Source organism: Jaculus jaculus, chromosome 5 (genome assembly GCF_020740685.1).
Source record: "Jaculus jaculus isolate mJacJac1 chromosome 5, mJacJac1.mat.Y.cur, whole genome shotgun sequence".
In the NCBI taxonomy this organism is placed as follows: Eukaryota; Metazoa; Chordata; class Mammalia; order Rodentia; family Dipodidae; genus Jaculus; species Jaculus jaculus.
The window spans coordinates 49,933,247-49,951,539 of record NC_059106.1 but is presented as its reverse complement, the minus strand read 5'-3'; the positions used below and the strand labels follow the sequence as shown (position 1 = coordinate 49,951,539).

Here is an 18,293-nt window from a genome sequence, read left to right as displayed (position 1 = left end):
TATTATCTAATTACGTTGTAGAAGAGGACATTTGTAGAAGTGACGAGGAAACCGAGGTACAGGGAGCCGTGGAAAGGTCTGCTCAGCTTTCAGAAGAAAGCCTGGGCTGAGATGGAGTCGCGGTTGTATCCGGGTGTCATTGCATACTTTTTGTTGGAGGACAGAACCTCGCCCAGCTCCGAGCGTCCCAGTCCGCCCCCTGCGTCTCTATGGCAACATCGCACCCGCGCCTGCGTAGACGCAAGGCGAAGTCGAAGCCAGACGCTGGCCGGGCGGAAGCCGTGGCGGTAAGGACTGGGCGGCGTGGTGCCGGGCGGGCTTTTAAAGGGACCGTCTGGACACTAGCCCGCCTGCTGGCAGGGACTGCGGACGGAGAAGGTTGATGGCCCCGGGGAGTCCAGCGCTGGGGAGGCAGAGGTAGGAAGGAGGTGGTAGAGGAGAAGCAGAGCCGTGTGACTCTCCCATGCAGGTGATGAGGCACACAGGCATTATGCAAGTACCTTCCCAGAACAATGGGCTGTGACCCCAGAAAGCGCTGTGCAGGAGGGGGGATGTGGGGACCTGGGGCTCCATGAGTCGGGGGAGATCGAGCGGGATCACAGGGCCACTTTGGCATAGTTACCTCCTTTCCACCCCATGCTCTCAGTATTAGGGCCGCCTTCTTAGCTCCTTAGCGTGCTCGGCCATGGCCAGACCTCCCGCGCATGGTTCGGTGATTGTCCCCGACTGGCATGAGACGGTGGAGGGCAAGGAATACTTGGCCTGCGTCCTGCGCAGAAACCGCCGACGTGTGTTTGGTAAGTGACTCTCCTCCCCACTTCTTTTTTGTTTGTTCGTTTGTTTTTGGTTTTTCGAAGTAAGGTCTCCTGCTATCTCAAGCTGACCTGGAATTCACTATGTAGTCTCAGGCTGGCCTTGAATTCACGGTGATCCTCCTGCCTCTGCCTCCCAAGTGCTGGAATTAAAGGCGTTCGCCACCCACTCTTAACACTCCCCAGGAAGGACAGGGTCTTCTGATTGGGAGGAAAGGACAGAAGCAAGGCAGTACTCGCACTTAGAAACTCGTGGAAGTCATATCACTAAGATCCCCACCACCCCCACATCTCCTTAGAGCTAATTCCACCAACAGAGCCAAGAGCATGGAAACAGCCCATCCCTGCCAGCAGCCATTGTAGCCAAGAGATGCTGTTGATTGAGCTTATACCCCATGCCAGGCCCTCTGCTGGGCGCTTTGCACAGTGGACTCCCATTTAACCTTCTCAGCAGCATGCTTAGACTGGTCCAGGAGCTGCCCCAGCGAGCAGAGATGAGCCTTTTCCATACCCCACTGTCGAAGGAAAACATTGATGTTTCCAAGATAAAGATGGCTTACCCAAGCAGGGCCCTGGCTTACTGGCCAGCAAAGGGCCTGACATCAGCTTCTAGAGGCTTTCTATGGCCAGAAGAGACAAAACACTAGCAGGTTTAAAACCAAAGAACGAAGCCAAGTATGTGGCACAGATCTGTGACTCCAGGTGACTGGAGTGGCAGAGGTAGGAGGATCACAAATTCAAAGCCTATTTATGCCACAGAATGAGTTCAAAGTCAGCCTGAGTAGCTTGTGAAGATCCTGTCTCAAAAAGTTGAAAGAGAGGGCTGGATAGATGGCTTAGCGGTTAAGGCACTTGCCTGCAAAGCCAAAGGACCCAGGTTTGATTCTCCAGGACCCTCATAAGCCAGATGCACAAAATGTTGCATGCATCTGGGGGGTTCATTTGCAGCAGCTGGAAGCCCTGGTGCGCCCATTTCCCCTCCCCCCCACAAATAAATTTTAAATAAATAGTTGAAAGAGAGCTAGGCGTGGTGGCACATGCCTTTAATCCCAGCCCTCAGGAGGCAGAGGTAAGAGGATCACTGTGAATTTGAGGCCACACTGAGACTACATAGTGACTGCTAGGTTGGTCTGGACTAGAGTGAAACCTTACCTTGAAAAAAAAGAAAAAAAAAAAAGGCAGGATGGAGGGAAGAAGGAAGGAAGATAAATAAAGAGGGGCATGGGCCACAGATCTATATAGCTCTGTGACACAGTTCTCACCAGCATGGTGGAGGCTGTAGGTTTCACCCACAGTACCACAAAGAAGAAAGACCAGAGACAGGACTTTCAGAACTTTAGCACGTCTTTAATCCCAGCATTTGCGAGGCAGAGGTTGGAGGATTGCCATGAGTTTGAGGCAGCCTGAGACTACATAGTGAATTTTATGTAGTAAAGACTACATAGGTCTGCCTGGGCTAGAGTGGTGATGCACCTCAAAGTAAATAATAGGGCTGGAATGATGGCTTGGCAGTTTAGGTGCTTGCCTGTGAAGCCTAAGGACTCAGGTTCAATTCCCCAGTACCCATGTAAGCCAGATGCACAAGGTGGTGCATGGGTCTGGAGTTCATTTGCAGTGGGTGGAGGCCCTGGCACACCCATTTTCTCTCTTTACCTACCTATCTGTGTACCTCTTTCTCTCTCTCTCTGAAGTAAATAAAATGTTTAAAAATAAAATAAATTTTAAAAATATGAGGGATAGGGGTTGAAGGGATGGTTTAGCAGTTAAGGCGCTTGCCTGCAAAGCCAAAGGACCCAGGTTCAATTCCCCAAGACCCACATAAGCCAGATGCACAAGGGGGCACATGCATCTGGAGTTCATCCACAGTGGCTGGAGGCCCTGACATGCCCATTCTTTCTCTCTCTCTCCCTTCCTATTTCTGTATCTCTTTTCAAATAAATAAATAAAAATAAAATATTTTAAAAATATCTCTTAAAAATATGAGGGATAGTGGGGTATGGTGCCTCATGCCTTTAATCCCAATATATAAGAAGCTGAATTAGAATTGCTGTGAGTTTGAGGGAGGATGCCAGAGAGATGGCTCATCAGTTAAAGGCCCTTGCTTGCAAAGTCTAAACTAGCCCAGGTTTGATTCCCTAGTAACCACATAAAGCCAGACACATAAAAGTGACACATGCATCTGGAGTTTGTTTGCAGTGGCAAGAGTCCCTGGCATTCCTATATTCATTCCCTCTCCGTTTATCTTTCCCTGACAATAAGTCAATAAAAATATATATATATATATATATTTGTTGTTGTTGTTGTTGTTTTAGTTTTAGTTTTTTGAGGTAGGGTCTCACTCTGGCTCAGGCTGACCTGGAATTCACTATGTAGTCTCAGGGTGGCCTTGAACTCACGGCGATCCTCCTACCTCTGCCTCCCGAGTGCTGGGATTAAAGGCGTGTGCCACCACGCCTGGCTAATAAAAATATTTTTAAGCCAGGCATAGTGGGACACACTTTTAATCCCAGCACTTGGGAGGCAGAGGTAGGAGGATCGCTGTGTTTGAGGCCAAGCTGGGACTACAGAGTGAGTTCCAGGTCATCCTGGCTTAGAATGAGAACCTACCTCAAAAAAAATTTAAAAAAGAAATAAGGGAGGTGGGCAGAAATGTAGCTCATCAGTAGAACACTTGCCTAGAGTCCACAGCACGACCAAATACAGAAAGTGAGAGGAAAGAGGGAGGGAAGAAAGGAAGAAAGTATTAGAGGCCCAGTTCACAGAGCCTTGTGTTCTAAGCAGAGTGTCTTCCCAGGGGTCCCTGTTAGTAGGCAAATGATGATGCAGGGGATCTGGGCTGCTGAAATCTGCTCTCTGGGAAGCCACTGCTGATGTCCATGGATTCATGGACCTGTGCTGTAAGTAGCAAGGATTTTGGAACTCCCCTACTCTGTGATTTCCACACAAGCCCTGGGGAATGTGGCAAGGTCCTTCATAATCTTAAGAAGTTTTTTTTTTTTTTTAATTTTTATTAACATTTTCCATGATTATAAAATATATCCCATGGTAATTCCCTCCCTCCCCACCCCCACACTTTCCCATTTGAAATTCCATTCTCCATCATATTACCTCCCCATTACAATCATTGTAATTACATATATACAATATCAACCTATTAAGTATCCTCCTCTCTTCCTTTCTCCACCCTTTATGTCTCCTTTTCAACTTACTGGCCTCTGCTACTAAGTATTTTCATTCTCACGCAGAAGCCCAGTCATCTGTAGCTAGGATCCACATATGAGAGAGAACATGTGGCGCTTGGCTTTCTGGGCCTGGGTTACCTGACTTAGTATAATACTTTCCAGGTCCATCCATTTTTCTGCATTTCATAACTTCATTTTTCTTTACCACTGAGTAGAACTCCATTGTATAAATGTACCACATCTTCATTATCCACTCATCTGTTGAGGGACATCTAGGCTGGTTCCATTTCCCAGCTATTATAAATTGAGCAGCAATAAACATGGTTGAGCACGTACTTCTAAGGAAATGAGATGAGTCCTTTGGATATATGCCTAGGAGTGCTATAGCTGGGTCATATGGTAGATCAATCTCTAGCTGTTTTAGGAACCTCCACACTGTTTTCCACAATGGCTGGACCAGATTACATTCCCACCAGCAGTGCAGAAGGGTTCCTTTTTTTCCACATCCCCGCCAACATTTATGATCATTTGTTTTCATGATGGTGGCCAATCTGACAGGAGTGAGATGGAATCTCAGTGTAGTTTTAATCTGCATTTCCCTGATAACTAGTGACGTAGAACATTTTTTTAGATGCTTATATGCCATTCGTATTTCTTCCTTTGAGAACTCTTTATTTAGCTCCATAGCCCATTTTTTGATTGGCTTGTTTGATTCCTTATTATTTAACTTTTTGAGTTCTTTGTATATCCTAGATATTAATCCTCTATCAGATATATAGCTGGCGAAGAATTTTTCCCATTCTGTAGGTTGCCTCTTTGCTTTTTTCACTGTGTCCTTTGCGGTGCAAAATCTTTGTAATTTCATTAGGTCCCAGTGGTTAATCTGTGGTTTTATTGCCTGAGCAATTGGGGTTGTATTCAGAAAGTCTTTGCCAAGACCAATATGTTGAAGGGTTTCCCCTACTTTTTCCTCTAGCAGTTTCAAAGTTTCCGGTCTGATGTTAAGGTCTTTAATCCATTTGGACTTAATTCTTGTGCATGGCGAGAGAGAAGAATCTATTTTCATCCTTCTGCAGATATATATCCAGTTTTCAAAACACCATTTGCTGAAGAGGCTGTCTCTTCTCCAATGAGTATTTTTGGCATTTTTATCGAATATCAGGTGGCTATAGCTACTTGGGCTTACATCTGGGTCCTCTATTCTGTTCCACTGATCTACATGTCTGTTTTTGTGCCAGTACCATGCTGTTTTTGTTACTATGGCTCTGTAGTATAGGTTAAAATCAGGTATGGTGATACCACCAGCCTCTTTTTTGTTGCTCAGTATTATTTTAGGTATTCGAGGTTTTTTGTGATTCCAAATGAATTTTTGGATTGTTTTTTCTATTTCCATGAAGAAAGCCTTTGGAATTTTGATAGGGATTGCATTAAATGTATAGATTGCTTTAGGTAAGATTGCCATTTTCACGATATTGATTCTTCCAATCCAGGAACAAGGGATGTTTCTCCACTTTCTAGTGTCTTCTGCAATTTCTCGCTTGAGTGTTTTAAAGTTCTCATTGTAGAGATTCTTTACTTCCTTGGTTAGGTTTATTCCAAGGTATTTTATTTTTATTTTTTTTGATGCAATTGTGAATGGGAGTGATTCTCTGATTTCATCCTCTGTGTGTTTGTTGTTAGCATATATGAAGGCTACTGATTTCTGTGTATTTATTTTGTATCCTGCTACATTGCTGTAGGTTTTGATCAGCTCTAACAGCTTGCTAGTAGAGTCTTTAGGGTCCTTTATGTATAGAATCATGTCATCTGCAAATAATGATAACTTGATTTCTTCCTTTCCAATTTGTATCCCTTTTATGTGTGTCTCTTGCCTTATTGCTATGGCTAAGACTTCCAAAACTATATTAAATAAAAGTGGGGACAGTGGACACCCTTGTCTTGTTCCTGATTTTAGTGGAAAAGCTTCCAGTTTTTCCCCATTTAGTAATATGTTGGCTGTAGGCTTGTCATAAATAGCCTTTATTATATTGAGATATGTTCCTTCTATCCCAGTCTCTGTAGGACTTTTATCATGAAGGGATGTTGGATTTTGTCAAATGCTTTCTCTGCGTCTAATGAGATGATCATGTGATTTTTGTCCTTCAACCCGTTTATGTGATGTATTACATTTATAGATTTGCGTATGTTGAACCATCCCTGCATCTCTGGGATAGTCTACTTGGTCAGGGTGAATGATCTTTTTGATATACTCTTGTTCTGTTTGCCAATATTTTGTTGAGAATTTTTGCATCTATGTTCATGAGGGAGATTGGTCTGTAATTTTCTTTTGTTGTTCTATCTTTGCCTGGTTTTGGTATCAGGGTGATGCTGGCCTCATAGAAGGAGTTTGGTAGAATTCCTTCTTTTTCTATTTCCTGGAAAAGCTTAAGAAGCAATGGTGTTAGCTCTTCCTTAAAAGTCTGGTAAAATTCAGCAGTGAATCCATCCGGGCCTGGGCTTTTTTTAGTTGGGAGATTATTGATAACTGTTTGGATCTTCATGTTTGTTATAGGTCTATTTAAGTGGTTAATCTCATTTTGATTTAATTTAGGTAGGTCATATAGATCAAGGAAATCATCCATTTCTTTCAGATTTTCATACTTTGTGGAGTATATGCTTTTATAGTATGTCCCTATGATTTTTTGAATTTCTCTGGAATCTGTTGTGATGTTACCTTGTTCACCTCTGATTTTATTAATTTGTGTCTCTTCTCTCTTTCTTTTGGTCAGATTTGCTAAGGGTTTATCAATCTTGTTTATCCTTTCAAAGAACCAACTCTTTGTTTCATTAATTTTTTGGAGTGTTCTTTTTGTTTCTATTTCATTAATTTCTGCCCTAATCTTTATTATTTCTTCCCGTCTACTGATTTTTGGTTCTTAAGAAGATTTTAAGAATGGTGGTTGAGCTAGAGTTATTTATTACTAGTGATGGGTAATGAGCATGCTTTGTAAATAACACACACACACACACACACACACGATTTTACTGTGTTGCCCAGTCTTGCTTCAAACTTCTGGGCTTAATTAATACTCTTGCCTTAGAGGCCTCCCAAATAGCTAGAATCACTAATGTATCCCACCACACCTGACAATCCTCACCCCTCCCCAAGAAATCCAAGAAATCAGAACAAAATACAAGACTGTAATATGTCTGTTTCTTTCTATCTCATGGTAGTGGGGAACACTAGATTTGGGGTTCCTCAAACTCAGGCTTCCCACAACCTAGCTGTGTGACCTTGAATAAGTGAACTGTAGCCTCAGGTCTCTCATCTGTAAATGGAGAGAACTGCTGTTGCTGTTGCTGTCCCTTGAAGGTGCTGGGGAAGTGACTAAGGATCGTGTGTGCCATGGCCTGACCGGTGGATGGTCAATGACAATCTGCTCTCAGTAACTTGTCATCAGCATTGAGGAAACATTAAGGGAGGGAAGGTACAGCTGTCTTCTGGGAATTCCATGGAAATCATATCCACCTTCTGACTATGCTCCAGCCGGTGCCAAGCAGACAGAACTTACAGCAATAGCAGTGCTAACTTTGAGTCGAGAGGGAAGAAATGATTTTTGTGATCCCAGGCTGGCCTTGAATTTGCTGTGTAGCCAGAGACGACCCTGAACTTCCGATCCTCCTACTTCCGGTTTCAGAGTGCTGACCGCACGTGTACGGCGCCGCAGCAGGCTTGTGCGGTGCTGGGGATCAAGCCCAGGGCTTTGTGCACACCAGCCGAGCGCTTGACCCGCGATGCTACATTCCCAGCCTGACTGAATGTTTGGAGTGTTTACTTGTCAATGGGTATTATGGGGGTGGGGGGTCATAGCAAGGCCTGCCTGTAAGGAAAAGGGGTTAGCAGAGAGTCTGAAAGGAAGAAGCAAGGGGACATCTCTGGCAGGGAAGAGGGTTTTATTCCGAGGTCACAGAGGGACACCTCACATTTCAGCAGTCCTGAGACTGGAAATGTAAAGTGCCCTGGTAACTTTTTTCAGGGGGCTTTTATCCTACAGAGAGAGAGGAGGGAGGGGGGAGGAAATGTTGAAGCAGGTATCCCGGCTCCCACAGGGTCAGAAGTCAACAACAGGCTGCTTTCTTTCAAGATGGTGGAGGCGGGGGACAGTTTTATGATCTCTGAACAGAATTCCATGGTGAAATCTATTGAATTCCTCAGTAAAGAGATTTGCTAACTTCTTTGGTGCCCACAGTAGTGTGGCACATAGGAGTCTCCCCCCCGCCCCCGCCCCCCCCCGCCCCCCCCCCCGCCCCCCCGCCAACATAGGTCCACTGTCAGCAGAACTATAAGATACCTAGGCTAGCTGGGACTTTAATTTTTTTTTGGTTTATTTTTATTTACTTATTTGAGAGCGACTGAGAGAGAAAGAGGCAGAGAGAGAGAGAGAGAATGGGCATGCCAGGGCCTCCAGCCACTGCAGACGAATTCCAGATGCGTGCGTCCCTTTGTGCATCTGGCTAACGTGGGACCTGGGGAATGGAGCCTCGAACCGGGGTCCTTAGGCTTCACAGGCAAGCGCTTAACCGCTAAGCCGTCTCTCCAGCCCTAGCTGGGACTTTAATCCCAGAACTCGGAAGACTGAGGTAGGAGGATGACTTGAAGGCTGTTCTGGGGATACAGAGTGAGGTCCAGGTCAAAGTGGACTAGAGTAAGAGCCTGCTTCACCCCAGCTCCCTCCAAAGAAATTTAAATAAATACAATAAAAAAGACCCTAAGCCATCTGTGTGTCCGAGACCTCTACAAGGCAGAGCTGAGTACTGACCACCAACCTGGTTGGCCAGCCTTGGAGATGAAGTGTCTGTCCCAAGGTCTGATGCAGCAAGGGCAGGGCTGGGCCTCTGACTGTCTCCATCCTTTCTCTAGGGCTTCTTGAACGGCCAGTGCTAGCCCCTTCTGTGGCCATTGACACTGCCAGCTACAAGATCTTTGTGTCCGGGAAGAGTGGTGTGGGCAAGACTGCGCTGGTGGCCAAGCTGGCCGGCCTGGAGGTGCCTGTAGTACACCATGAAACCACTGGTGAGTGGACCTCACCCTCCTCACATCCTCAGACACCTTCTCTGGGTCCTGGACACACAAGCTCAGGTTTATACCCAACTCTACCACTTCCTCTGTACCCTTAGAAAGTGATGCTGGGATATCCCCCTGACACAAGGTAGTGCCTGTCCTCCTGTCTTGTTCCTTTCCACCAGATGTTGAGCTGACCCAACATGATGCCACACCCCCCACTGTCCCAAGACCTTAGGGCTTCCCTGGACAAGCAGTGAGACTGCTTTGTTGTGGCAAGGACTGCATCTTCCTGGTCTACAGAGGGCTCTTTCTTTCCTGAGACAGGAAATGTGGCCTTCCACATCAGACTGGTGACCCACCAGGGTAGAGAGGTCTCCTTTCTTCCTGTTCCTTCCCAGTCCCTTGTGGCCCTTCACCTCCATTTCTGAATGTCTGACCCCAGCCCTCCTCAGGCATCCAGACCACTGTGGTGTTTTGGCCGGCCAAGCTGCAAGCCAGCAACCGTGTTGTCATGTTCCGCTTTGAGTTTTGGGACTGCGGGGAGTCTGCCCTCAAAAAGTTCGACCACATGCTGCCGGTGAGCTGGCACGTGGGGCCTGGGTGGGCTCTGGGAGGAGCTGGTTGTCTGAAGTGAGCCCACTTTGTCTGCAAGAGCGAGCCTGGGCTGGTCAGGAATGACCTGAGGACCTCTAGGCAGCAGAGCTCTGAACTGGCACTGGGGACTGTGTCTCAGCCCGAGCTCTGCTTCAGGAACAGCCATTCTCTGCTCTGGGTCTCAGATATCCAGTCTGTGAAAGGAAGGATTGTTATTGATTCTTCTCAAGGCCCGCAGCTGATGTGAGGTTATAAGCCCGTGTGTGGGTGACCACACAGCCTCGTGGTCATGTGCTGTGAGGTGGATTCTCCATCCTCAGGCTTGCAAAGAAAACACAGATGCCTTCCTCTTCCTCTTCTCCTTCACGGACCGAGCCTCCTTTGAAGACCTTCCTGAACAGCTGGCCCGCATAGCTGGTGACGCCCCTGGGGTTGTCAGGATAGTTATTGGCTCCAAATATCCTTTGGATGACTGCTGAGCTGGTCAAGCTCACTCTGTGAGGTCCAGCCCATCGGCTTTTCCTTAGTGGATGCCCAGATCCTGTGTGTGGGCTCTAAGGAGGAGGCCAACGCTGGGTCAGATGCGGGTGATGGGCAGAGGCGCTGGCTAGGCTCCTTGACCCTCCTCCAGGTTTGACCAGTACATGCACACGGACGTACCTGAGCGAGACCTCACAGCCTTCCGACAGGCCTGGGAGCTGCCCTTGTTTCGGGTGAAGAGTGTGCCAGGACGGCGGCTGGCTGATGGGCACACACTGGACGGGCGGGCCGGGCTGGTCGACGTTGCCCATGTGCTCAATGGCCTTGCAGAACAATTGTGGCACCAGGACCAGGTGGCAGCTGGCCTGCTTCCCAACCCTACAGAGAACACTCCTGGCTGAGGGGTGATGGCATCCTGAGTGAGCACCCTCAGGTGACCCAGGGCAGAGGGCAGGACCCAGCATATAAGGCTGGGCGAGAAGGCTGATGCATCCTGAGGGCTGCCTGGAGATGCCCATCTTGGTGGTGCTTTCCATGCACAGTGTGTGCAGTGAGGTGGGGACACAAGGCTCCAGTGTGGACCCCAGCTCCACTGCCCTCCCTCTTTGTAGCACACATGGAGGGTGTGATAGCTGGGGCAGGGAGCTCAGCCTGGCCCTGGACCTCACAGGATTTCGGTCAGGATACTTACTGATTGAAGTAACACCATCTGTCATAACAGATAAACAAACTCTCAGATCTTGGGAGCTAAACTCTAGAAGTGGATTTTTTGCACCCTGTGCCCACTCATATTTTCCCAGATGCCCCAGGGTGTCAATGTCCAGTCATCTGCCAGGGCAAGTGGAAGGTCTCTCAGGAGGTTTCTATAGACACAGTCCATTGGCCAGCACCTAGTAACATGGTCACATAATGCTAAAAGGGAGCCTGGGAGATACAGTCCACCTGTGAACTCAAGAATCCAGCCCTTGGGGGCTGGGGAGATGGCTCAGTAGTTAAAGGCACTTGCTTGTAAAGCCTGCTTGTCGTGGTTAATTTCCTAGACACCCGTGAAAAGCTAGATGGGCATTTGTTAACAGCAGCAAGAAACCCTGGCATACACACACACAAATTTATTTAATTATTTACTTAGATTTATTTTTACTTATGAGAGAAAGAATGGGCACACCCTAGCCACTACAAACAAACTCCAGATGCATGTGCTACCATGTGCGTCTGGCTTATGTGGGTACTGGGAAATTGAACCTAGGCCCTTGGTCTTTGCAGGCATGCACCTTAGCTGCTAAGCTATCTATCCAGCCCTTTTTTTTTTTTTTGTTTGTTTTTTGAGGTATGGTTTCACTGTAGCTCAGGCTGGCCTTGAACTCACAATGATTCTCCTACTTCAGCCTCCTGAGTACTGGGATTAAAGGTGTACACCACCATGCCCAGCTTAAAAAAAAAAAAAAGATTTATTTATTTACTTAATTGGAGACAGAAAGCGTCAGGTAGAGAGAGAGAGAATGGGAATGCCAGGACCTTCAGTTATTGCAAACGAACTGTAGATGCGTGCACCACCTTGTGCATCTGTCTTACATGAATCCTGGGAAATCAAACCTAAGTCCTTTGGCTTTGCAGGCAAGTGTCTTAACTGTTAAACCATCTCTCTAGCCCACATCCAGCTTTGAAAACAATTTTTATTTGTGCCAGGTGTCAGGGCACATGCCTTTAATTCCAGCACTCCAGAAGGCTGAGGTAGGAGATCACTGTGAATTTGAGGCTAGCCTTGGCTAGAGTGAGACCCTATCTCAGGGAAAAAAAAGATAAAAGGAAGCCATCCCTTCATTTTGGTGTTTTTATTGTTCTTGAATCTGTCAAGCCAGCCTGAGGACAAGGACCTCACCAGCCTAGGAGTCAGAAAACACCTCTGTGCAGGGCAAATGACCCTTATTCACTATGGGGTGGGAGTCAAGATAGGAATGGCTTGACAGGTCACTTTGCTATTTTATTTATTATTAACAACTTCCATAAGTATAGACAATAAACCATGACAATTCCCTCCCCCCCACTTTCCCTTTCACAACTCCACACTGCATCATATCCCCTCCCTCTGTCCATTAGTCTTTCTTCTATTTTGATGTCATCATCTTTTCCTCCTATTATGGTGGTCTTGTGTAGGTAGTGTCAGGCACTGTGAGGTCATGGATATCCAAGCCATTTTGTGTCTGGAGGAGCACGCTGTAAGGAGCCCTACTCTTCCTTTGGCTCTTACATTCTTTCTGCCACCTCTTCCACAATGGACCCTGAGCCTTGGAAGGTGTGATAGAGATGTTTCAGTGCTGAGCACTCCTCTCTCAATTCTCCTCAACATCATAGTGTCTTTTGAGCCATCCCACTGGTCACCATCATCTAAAAAGAGAAGCTTCTCTAACTAAAAGTGAGAGTAGTATTAATATATGGATATAAATGATTAAGAAAAGTATTTACTAGGCAGTTTGATGAGCACAATAGATGTATTTAGCCAGACACCAGCAGGCATTACACTCCTAGGGCTCATGACTTCCTCCATCATAGGTTTTCAGTATCAAGCAAGTATTCCCTCCATGGAGTGGGCCTCCAGTCCAATTAGAGAGCAGATGGTTTTCCCCATAACAGACATGCCACTGTTGTACCTGTTGGCTCATTTTGGCCTGGCTGGCCCAACTTAAGGCTTGCAGTGTCCACTGTTATCTCCACTGATGACTTCTCTCTCTCCCATGGAGCTGCATGCAACATAGCTTTTTCCAGTTTTCTGTTAGCTGGTCTACAGGGAGGAGGTTTTCAGCCCAGTTCCAGCAGTATTTCTCAGTGACCTTGCAGCCCAAGCATGTAGAGTCCTCAGCAATAAGGTCTTACCATCTATTCATGACAATGGCCTATAATGTTTTGGGAGCATCAAGGACCTCCCTGGCTCCCACCCCTGGCACTGAAAATTTTTTAGTAACAATCTATGGCTTCTAGATGTGCCATTGTCCAAAAAAAAGTAGGTTTACATATGACTTATTCATACCCACTTAGATTTTGATAGCCCTCCCCCACCCTTTCTTCCCCTGACCGCACTTTCCACCCCTAGTAATCTGTTCTTCCACTTACATATATATATGTAATGATACCATACCCTTAAGTCCTCCCCTCTCCTCCCTCCCTTAAAGCCCCTTTCTAGCTTACTGGCCTCTGCTACTGAGGACTCTTTTTTTTTTTTTCTTTTTGGGTTTTCAAGGTAGGGTCTCACTCTACCCCAAGCTGACCTGGAAATCACTACGTAGTCTCAGTGTGGCCTTGAACTCATGGCTATCCTCCTACCTCTGCCTCCCAAGTGCTGGGATTAAAGGCATGCACCACCATGCCCGGCTTGCTACAGAGTTTTATTCCAACTCACATAGAAGTCCAATCATTTTGTAGGTAGGATCCACATATGAGAGAGAACATGTGACGTTTGCCTTTCTGGGCCTGGGCTACCTCTCTAAGTATAATCTTTTCCAGGTCCATCCATTTCCCTGTAAATTTCATAATTTCCTTTTTCTTTACTGCTGAATAGAACTCCATTGTGTAAATATGTCACATCGTCATTATCCACACATCAGTTGAAGGACATCTAGGCTGGTTCCATTTCCTACCTATTGTGAATAGAACAGCAATAATCATGGATGTGCACACATTTTTAAGGTAGTACAATGAGTCCTTAGGATATATGCCTAGGGGTGGTATAGCTGGATCATATAGTAAATCTATTTTTGGCTGTCTCAGGAACCTCCACACTGATTTCCACAATGGCTGGACCAGATTACATTCCCTCCTACAGTGTAGAAGGGTGCCTCTTTTTCCAAATCCTCACCAGCATTTATTGTCATTTGTTTTCATGATAGTAGCTATTCTGACAAGAGTGAGATGGAATCTCAAAGTAGTCTTAATTTGCAGTTCCCTGATGGCTAAGGATATAGATTTTTTTTTTAAATGTTTACATGTCATCTGTGTTTCTTCTTTTGAGAACTGTCTCTTTTGTCCCATGCCCCCCCCCTTTTGTTTGTTTGTTTGTTTGTCTTTTTTGGTTTTTCGAGGTAGGGTCTCACTCTGGCTCAGGCTGACCTGGAATTCACTATGTAGTCTCAGGGTGGCCTTGAACTCTCAGCGATCCTCCTACCTCTGCCTCCCGAGTGCTGGGATTAAAGGCGTGCGCCACCACGCCTGGCTCTATAGCCCATTTTTTAATTGGGTTGTTTATTTAGTTTTTTGAGTTCTTTATATATCCTGGATATTAATCCTCTGTCAGCTGTATAACTGGCAAAGATTTTCTCCCATTCTGTAGGTTGCTTCTTTGCTCTGTTCACAGTATCCTTTGCTGTACAAAAGCTTTGTAATTTTATGAGGTCCCAGTAGTTGATTAGTGGTTTTATTTCCTGAGCAACTGGGGTTATATTCAGAAAGTTGTTGCCTATAGCAATATGCTGAAGGATTTCCCCCACTTTTTCCTCTAGCAGTTTCAGAGTTTTGGGTCTGATATTAAGGTCTTTGATCCATTTGGACTTCATTCTTGTGCATGGAGAGGGATAAAGATCTATTTTCATTCTTCTACATGTAGATATCCAGTTTTCCCTGCACCATTTGCTGAAAAGACTGTCTTTTCTCCAATGAATATTTTTGGCACTTTTGTTGAAAATTAGATGGCAGTAGCTGTCTGCATTTACACTGGCTCCTCTATTCTGTTCCATTGATCTATGTGTCTTTCTGCCAGTACCGTGCTGTTTTTGTTACTATGGCTCTGTAATATAGGTTAAAATCAGTATGGTGATACCACCTGTCTTATTTTTTGTTGCTGAAAATTGTTTTGGATAAAAAATATTTTAGAAAAAAAATATTTTAGAGGGAGGGGATATAATGGAGAGTGGGTTTGGGAAGGGGGAAGTGGGGGAGGGGATGGAACTATCAGGATTTATTGTCTGTAAGTATGCAAGTTGTCAACAGAAGAAAAAATATTTTATTTATAGCCAGGCATGGTGGCACACACCTTTAATCCCAGCACTTAGGAGGCAGAGGCAGGACTGCCCTGAGTTCAAGGCCAGCCTGAGATATTGAATTCCAGGTCAGCCTAGGCTAGAGTGAAATTCTACCTTGAAAAACCAAACCATATATATAGGACCCATGTAAACCAGATACACAAGGTGGCACATGTGTTGAGTTCGTTTGCAGTAGCTGCAGGCTCTGGCACGCCCATTCTATATCTGCCTCTTTCTCAAGTGTGTGTGTGTGTGTGTGTGTGTGTGATTTGTTTAAGACAGAGGGGCAGAGACCTCCTACCACATGCACCACTTTGTGCATCTGGCTTACTTGGGTGCTGGGCAAATGAACCTGGACCATCAGGCTTTGTAAGCAAACACCTTTTAACTGCTAAGACATCTCTCCAGCCCTTGAGGAGTTGTCTTGAGTAGACTAATTGAGGTGGAAAGACTCACTCACCTCAATTACTATTCCATGATAAGAAGGAGACAGCTGGCTGAGCAGCAGCATTCATCACTCTGCTTCCTGACTGCATATACATGTGTCCAGCTGCTTCAAGCTCTTGCCATGATGGACTGTAACCTTGAACTGTAAACTGAAATAAACCCTTTCACTCTTAAACTGAGTTTTGTCAGGTATCTGTCCCAGCAAACAATGAAAGTAACCAATACAGGCCTCTTGCCAGCTCCCCGACTCCTCTTATTTTTCCTTCCCTATGGGAGGGGAAATAATGGGCTGAGTGAGGCCTCCCTCTTCCTGCTCTTTCTTCCCTGGACATATTGAGCTAATCAATAACATGAGAGCAGTCTGGCCTCGGGGCAATGAAGAGGATGCTCACTGAGGTCTGGTCCAGGATGAACTACTGGGATACAGAACCAAGACCTGCAGAGGCTGCTGGATGGACCACAGGAAGCCTCAGGTGAGTCCTGAGTGGGGATTAAGTTTCCTGATCAGTCCCTAGATCTCCTTACTCCTTGGGAAACCTGGTGCCAGTCATAAGGTCCACAAAACGAGGGAAGGAAGGTGTGTCCAGGTAAGGTGGAGAAGGTCCAGGGAAAGTGCAGAAGAGAGAGAGGAATGGGGACTGGGACAGCAGAGATGTGCTACTAAAGTCAACTCTAGAAAAAAGTAGAGGCTGGAGGGATGGCTTAGCAGTTAAGAAACTTGCCTTCGAAGCTTAACCACCTGGGTTTGATTCCCCAGTACCTACGTAAAGCCAGACATACAAGGTTGCACATGCTTCTGCAGTTTGTTTGAGATGGCTGGAGGCCCTGGTGCAACCATTCTCTGTGTCTCTTCTCTCTACCTCTCTCTGTGCTTGCCAAATTCTGCCTCAGAAAAGGGGGGGCTGGAAAGAGGCTTAGCGGTTAAGGCACTTGCCTGCAAAACCAAAGGACTTCAGTTCGATTCCCCAGGACCCACATAAGCCAGATGCACAAGGGGGGGCACATGTATCTGGAGTTCATTTGCAGTGGCTGGAAGCTCTGGTGCACCCATTCTCTCCCTCTCTCTCTTACACACACACAAACACACACACACACACACTGCCTCTTTCCCTCTCAAATAAATAAAATATTTATTTATTTATTTGAGAGCGACAGAGAAAGAGGCAGATAGAGAGAGAGAGAGAATGGGCACACCAGGGCTTTCAGCCACTGCAAATGAACTCCAGATGCATGAGTCCCCTTGTGCATCTGGCTAATGTGGGTCCTAGGGGATCAAGCCTCGAACCAGGGTCCTTAGGCTTCACAGGCAAGTGCTTAACTGCTAAACCATCGAATAAATAAATATTTAAAAGAAATTTTTTTTGTTTGTTTTTTGAGGTAGAATCTCACCACTCTAGCCTGGGCTGACCTGGAGTTCACTCATGCCTTGAACTCACTGTGATCCTCCTACCTTTGCCTTCCAATTGCTGGGGTTAAAGGCATGTGCCACCACGCCTGGCTTAAAATTTTTTTTTTTTTTTTAAGTAAAGAAGGGAACTGAGGCTTGCTTCTAGGGTAGTCCAGATGGAAGAGGAAAGAGAACTGAGCCACCTTGGACTGCGCGACCTGATCTTGGTTACCACGCGCTCAGCTGGCACACTGCACCGGAGGGCACAGTGACATCCACTCCTTGAAGTTGGGATAAGTAAACTCCTAACTAAAAGTTCAGCAGCTCAGCACTGTGCCACACTCCTTCCTTTATCTTTAGGTCTGAGTGAGCCTGGTGGGTGGAGAGAGGGTTGCCCCGCGGGATGCCCCAGCATTCCTGGCACCAGCAGCTGCGCCTTGTCCTCCCACCTTACAATGGGGCTGGTGATGCTACAGTAGACAAGAACCCAGATGACAAGGACAGGCTCTGCATTCCACCACAGGTGCTGTGCGTTCGCACCCCTACTCCGGGGCAACTTTCTCTGCATGAGAAAGCTGCACTTGGTGAGACTTGGCTCTCCTGCCACCTCACCTTCAATCCAGAGTCCAAAGCCGCTCAGCACAGTTGTCCTTTAACTGTGGCCTTAGCGAGCCTCATAAACCTGGTTGACTCCTGCTCCTCACCCGGGATGGAAGTGGAGAAGGTAGAGCAGACTGTCTCTAACCACCCCATTTCTGCCTCTGCCAAGAGAAGGACCCAGTGCCTGGAAGGAGGCACTGAGGACCCCTACTGGGCCCACAAAAACTGCTGGGGATCAGGAGGTGGACAGGGCAGGAAGCCCACGAAGAATGCAGTCTCCCTTGCCCAGGTCTACATGCACTACATGGGTATGCCCCTGTCAACCCCACAAAGGGGCTGTGATGACCCAATGGGTGCAGTGCATCAAGCACTCAGCCAGGGCCTGGCACATAGACAGTGCCCAGTAGGTGGGATGAGCAGCCACAGTCCGTTGCCAGCTCAGCTCTTGGTTTGTAAGGCAAGGCATTTGTTTCTTGCTGCGCGTGTCATCACAGCTCTTTTGAAGGCGGCAAGGCCCCATGTGCAGAATGCAGTCAGTCACCAGAGGCTTGGGGATCTGGGCCACCTAGACATCCCCGCTGTCCCCAGTTCAGCTTCAGCAAAGCGCACTTGGCCAAGGGACTCTCACTCTGGAAACTGAACTGCTGGCTGCTACATGGAGAAACGGATCCTGTGCACAGGTCACGGGTGGGAGGTGGGTAAGATGGGGGGCAGGGTTCCTTCCAGGAGCCCTTCCAC

General features: G+C 46.7%; 1 protein-coding gene across 3 annotated transcripts; it reads left to right on the top strand.

The window, feature by feature from the left end:
- The first annotated feature begins 250 nt into the window (after nt 1-250).
- Cplane2 (ciliogenesis and planar polarity effector 2) lies at nt 251-11,307 on the top strand. Of its 3 annotated transcripts, none has more exons than XM_045150271.1 (6): nt 251-287; nt 647-797; nt 8,895-9,047; nt 9,491-9,615; nt 9,953-10,089; nt 10,264-11,307. In XM_045150271.1, exons 2-6 carry the CDS (start codon nt 686-688, stop codon nt 10,511-10,513), a joined length of 777 nt encoding a protein of 258 aa, XP_045006206.1. In that variant the 5' UTR covers nt 251-287; nt 647-685; the 3' UTR covers nt 10,514-11,307. The 3 variants fall into 3 exon arrangements, with proteins under 3 accessions (XP_045006206.1, XP_045006207.1, XP_004657670.2); XM_045150272.1 differs by having other exon boundaries at nt 287-417; nt 8,895-8,997; nt 9,519-9,615; XM_004657613.2 differs by having other exon boundaries at nt 287-417.
- Nucleotides 11,308-18,293: the final 6,986 nt, after the last annotated feature.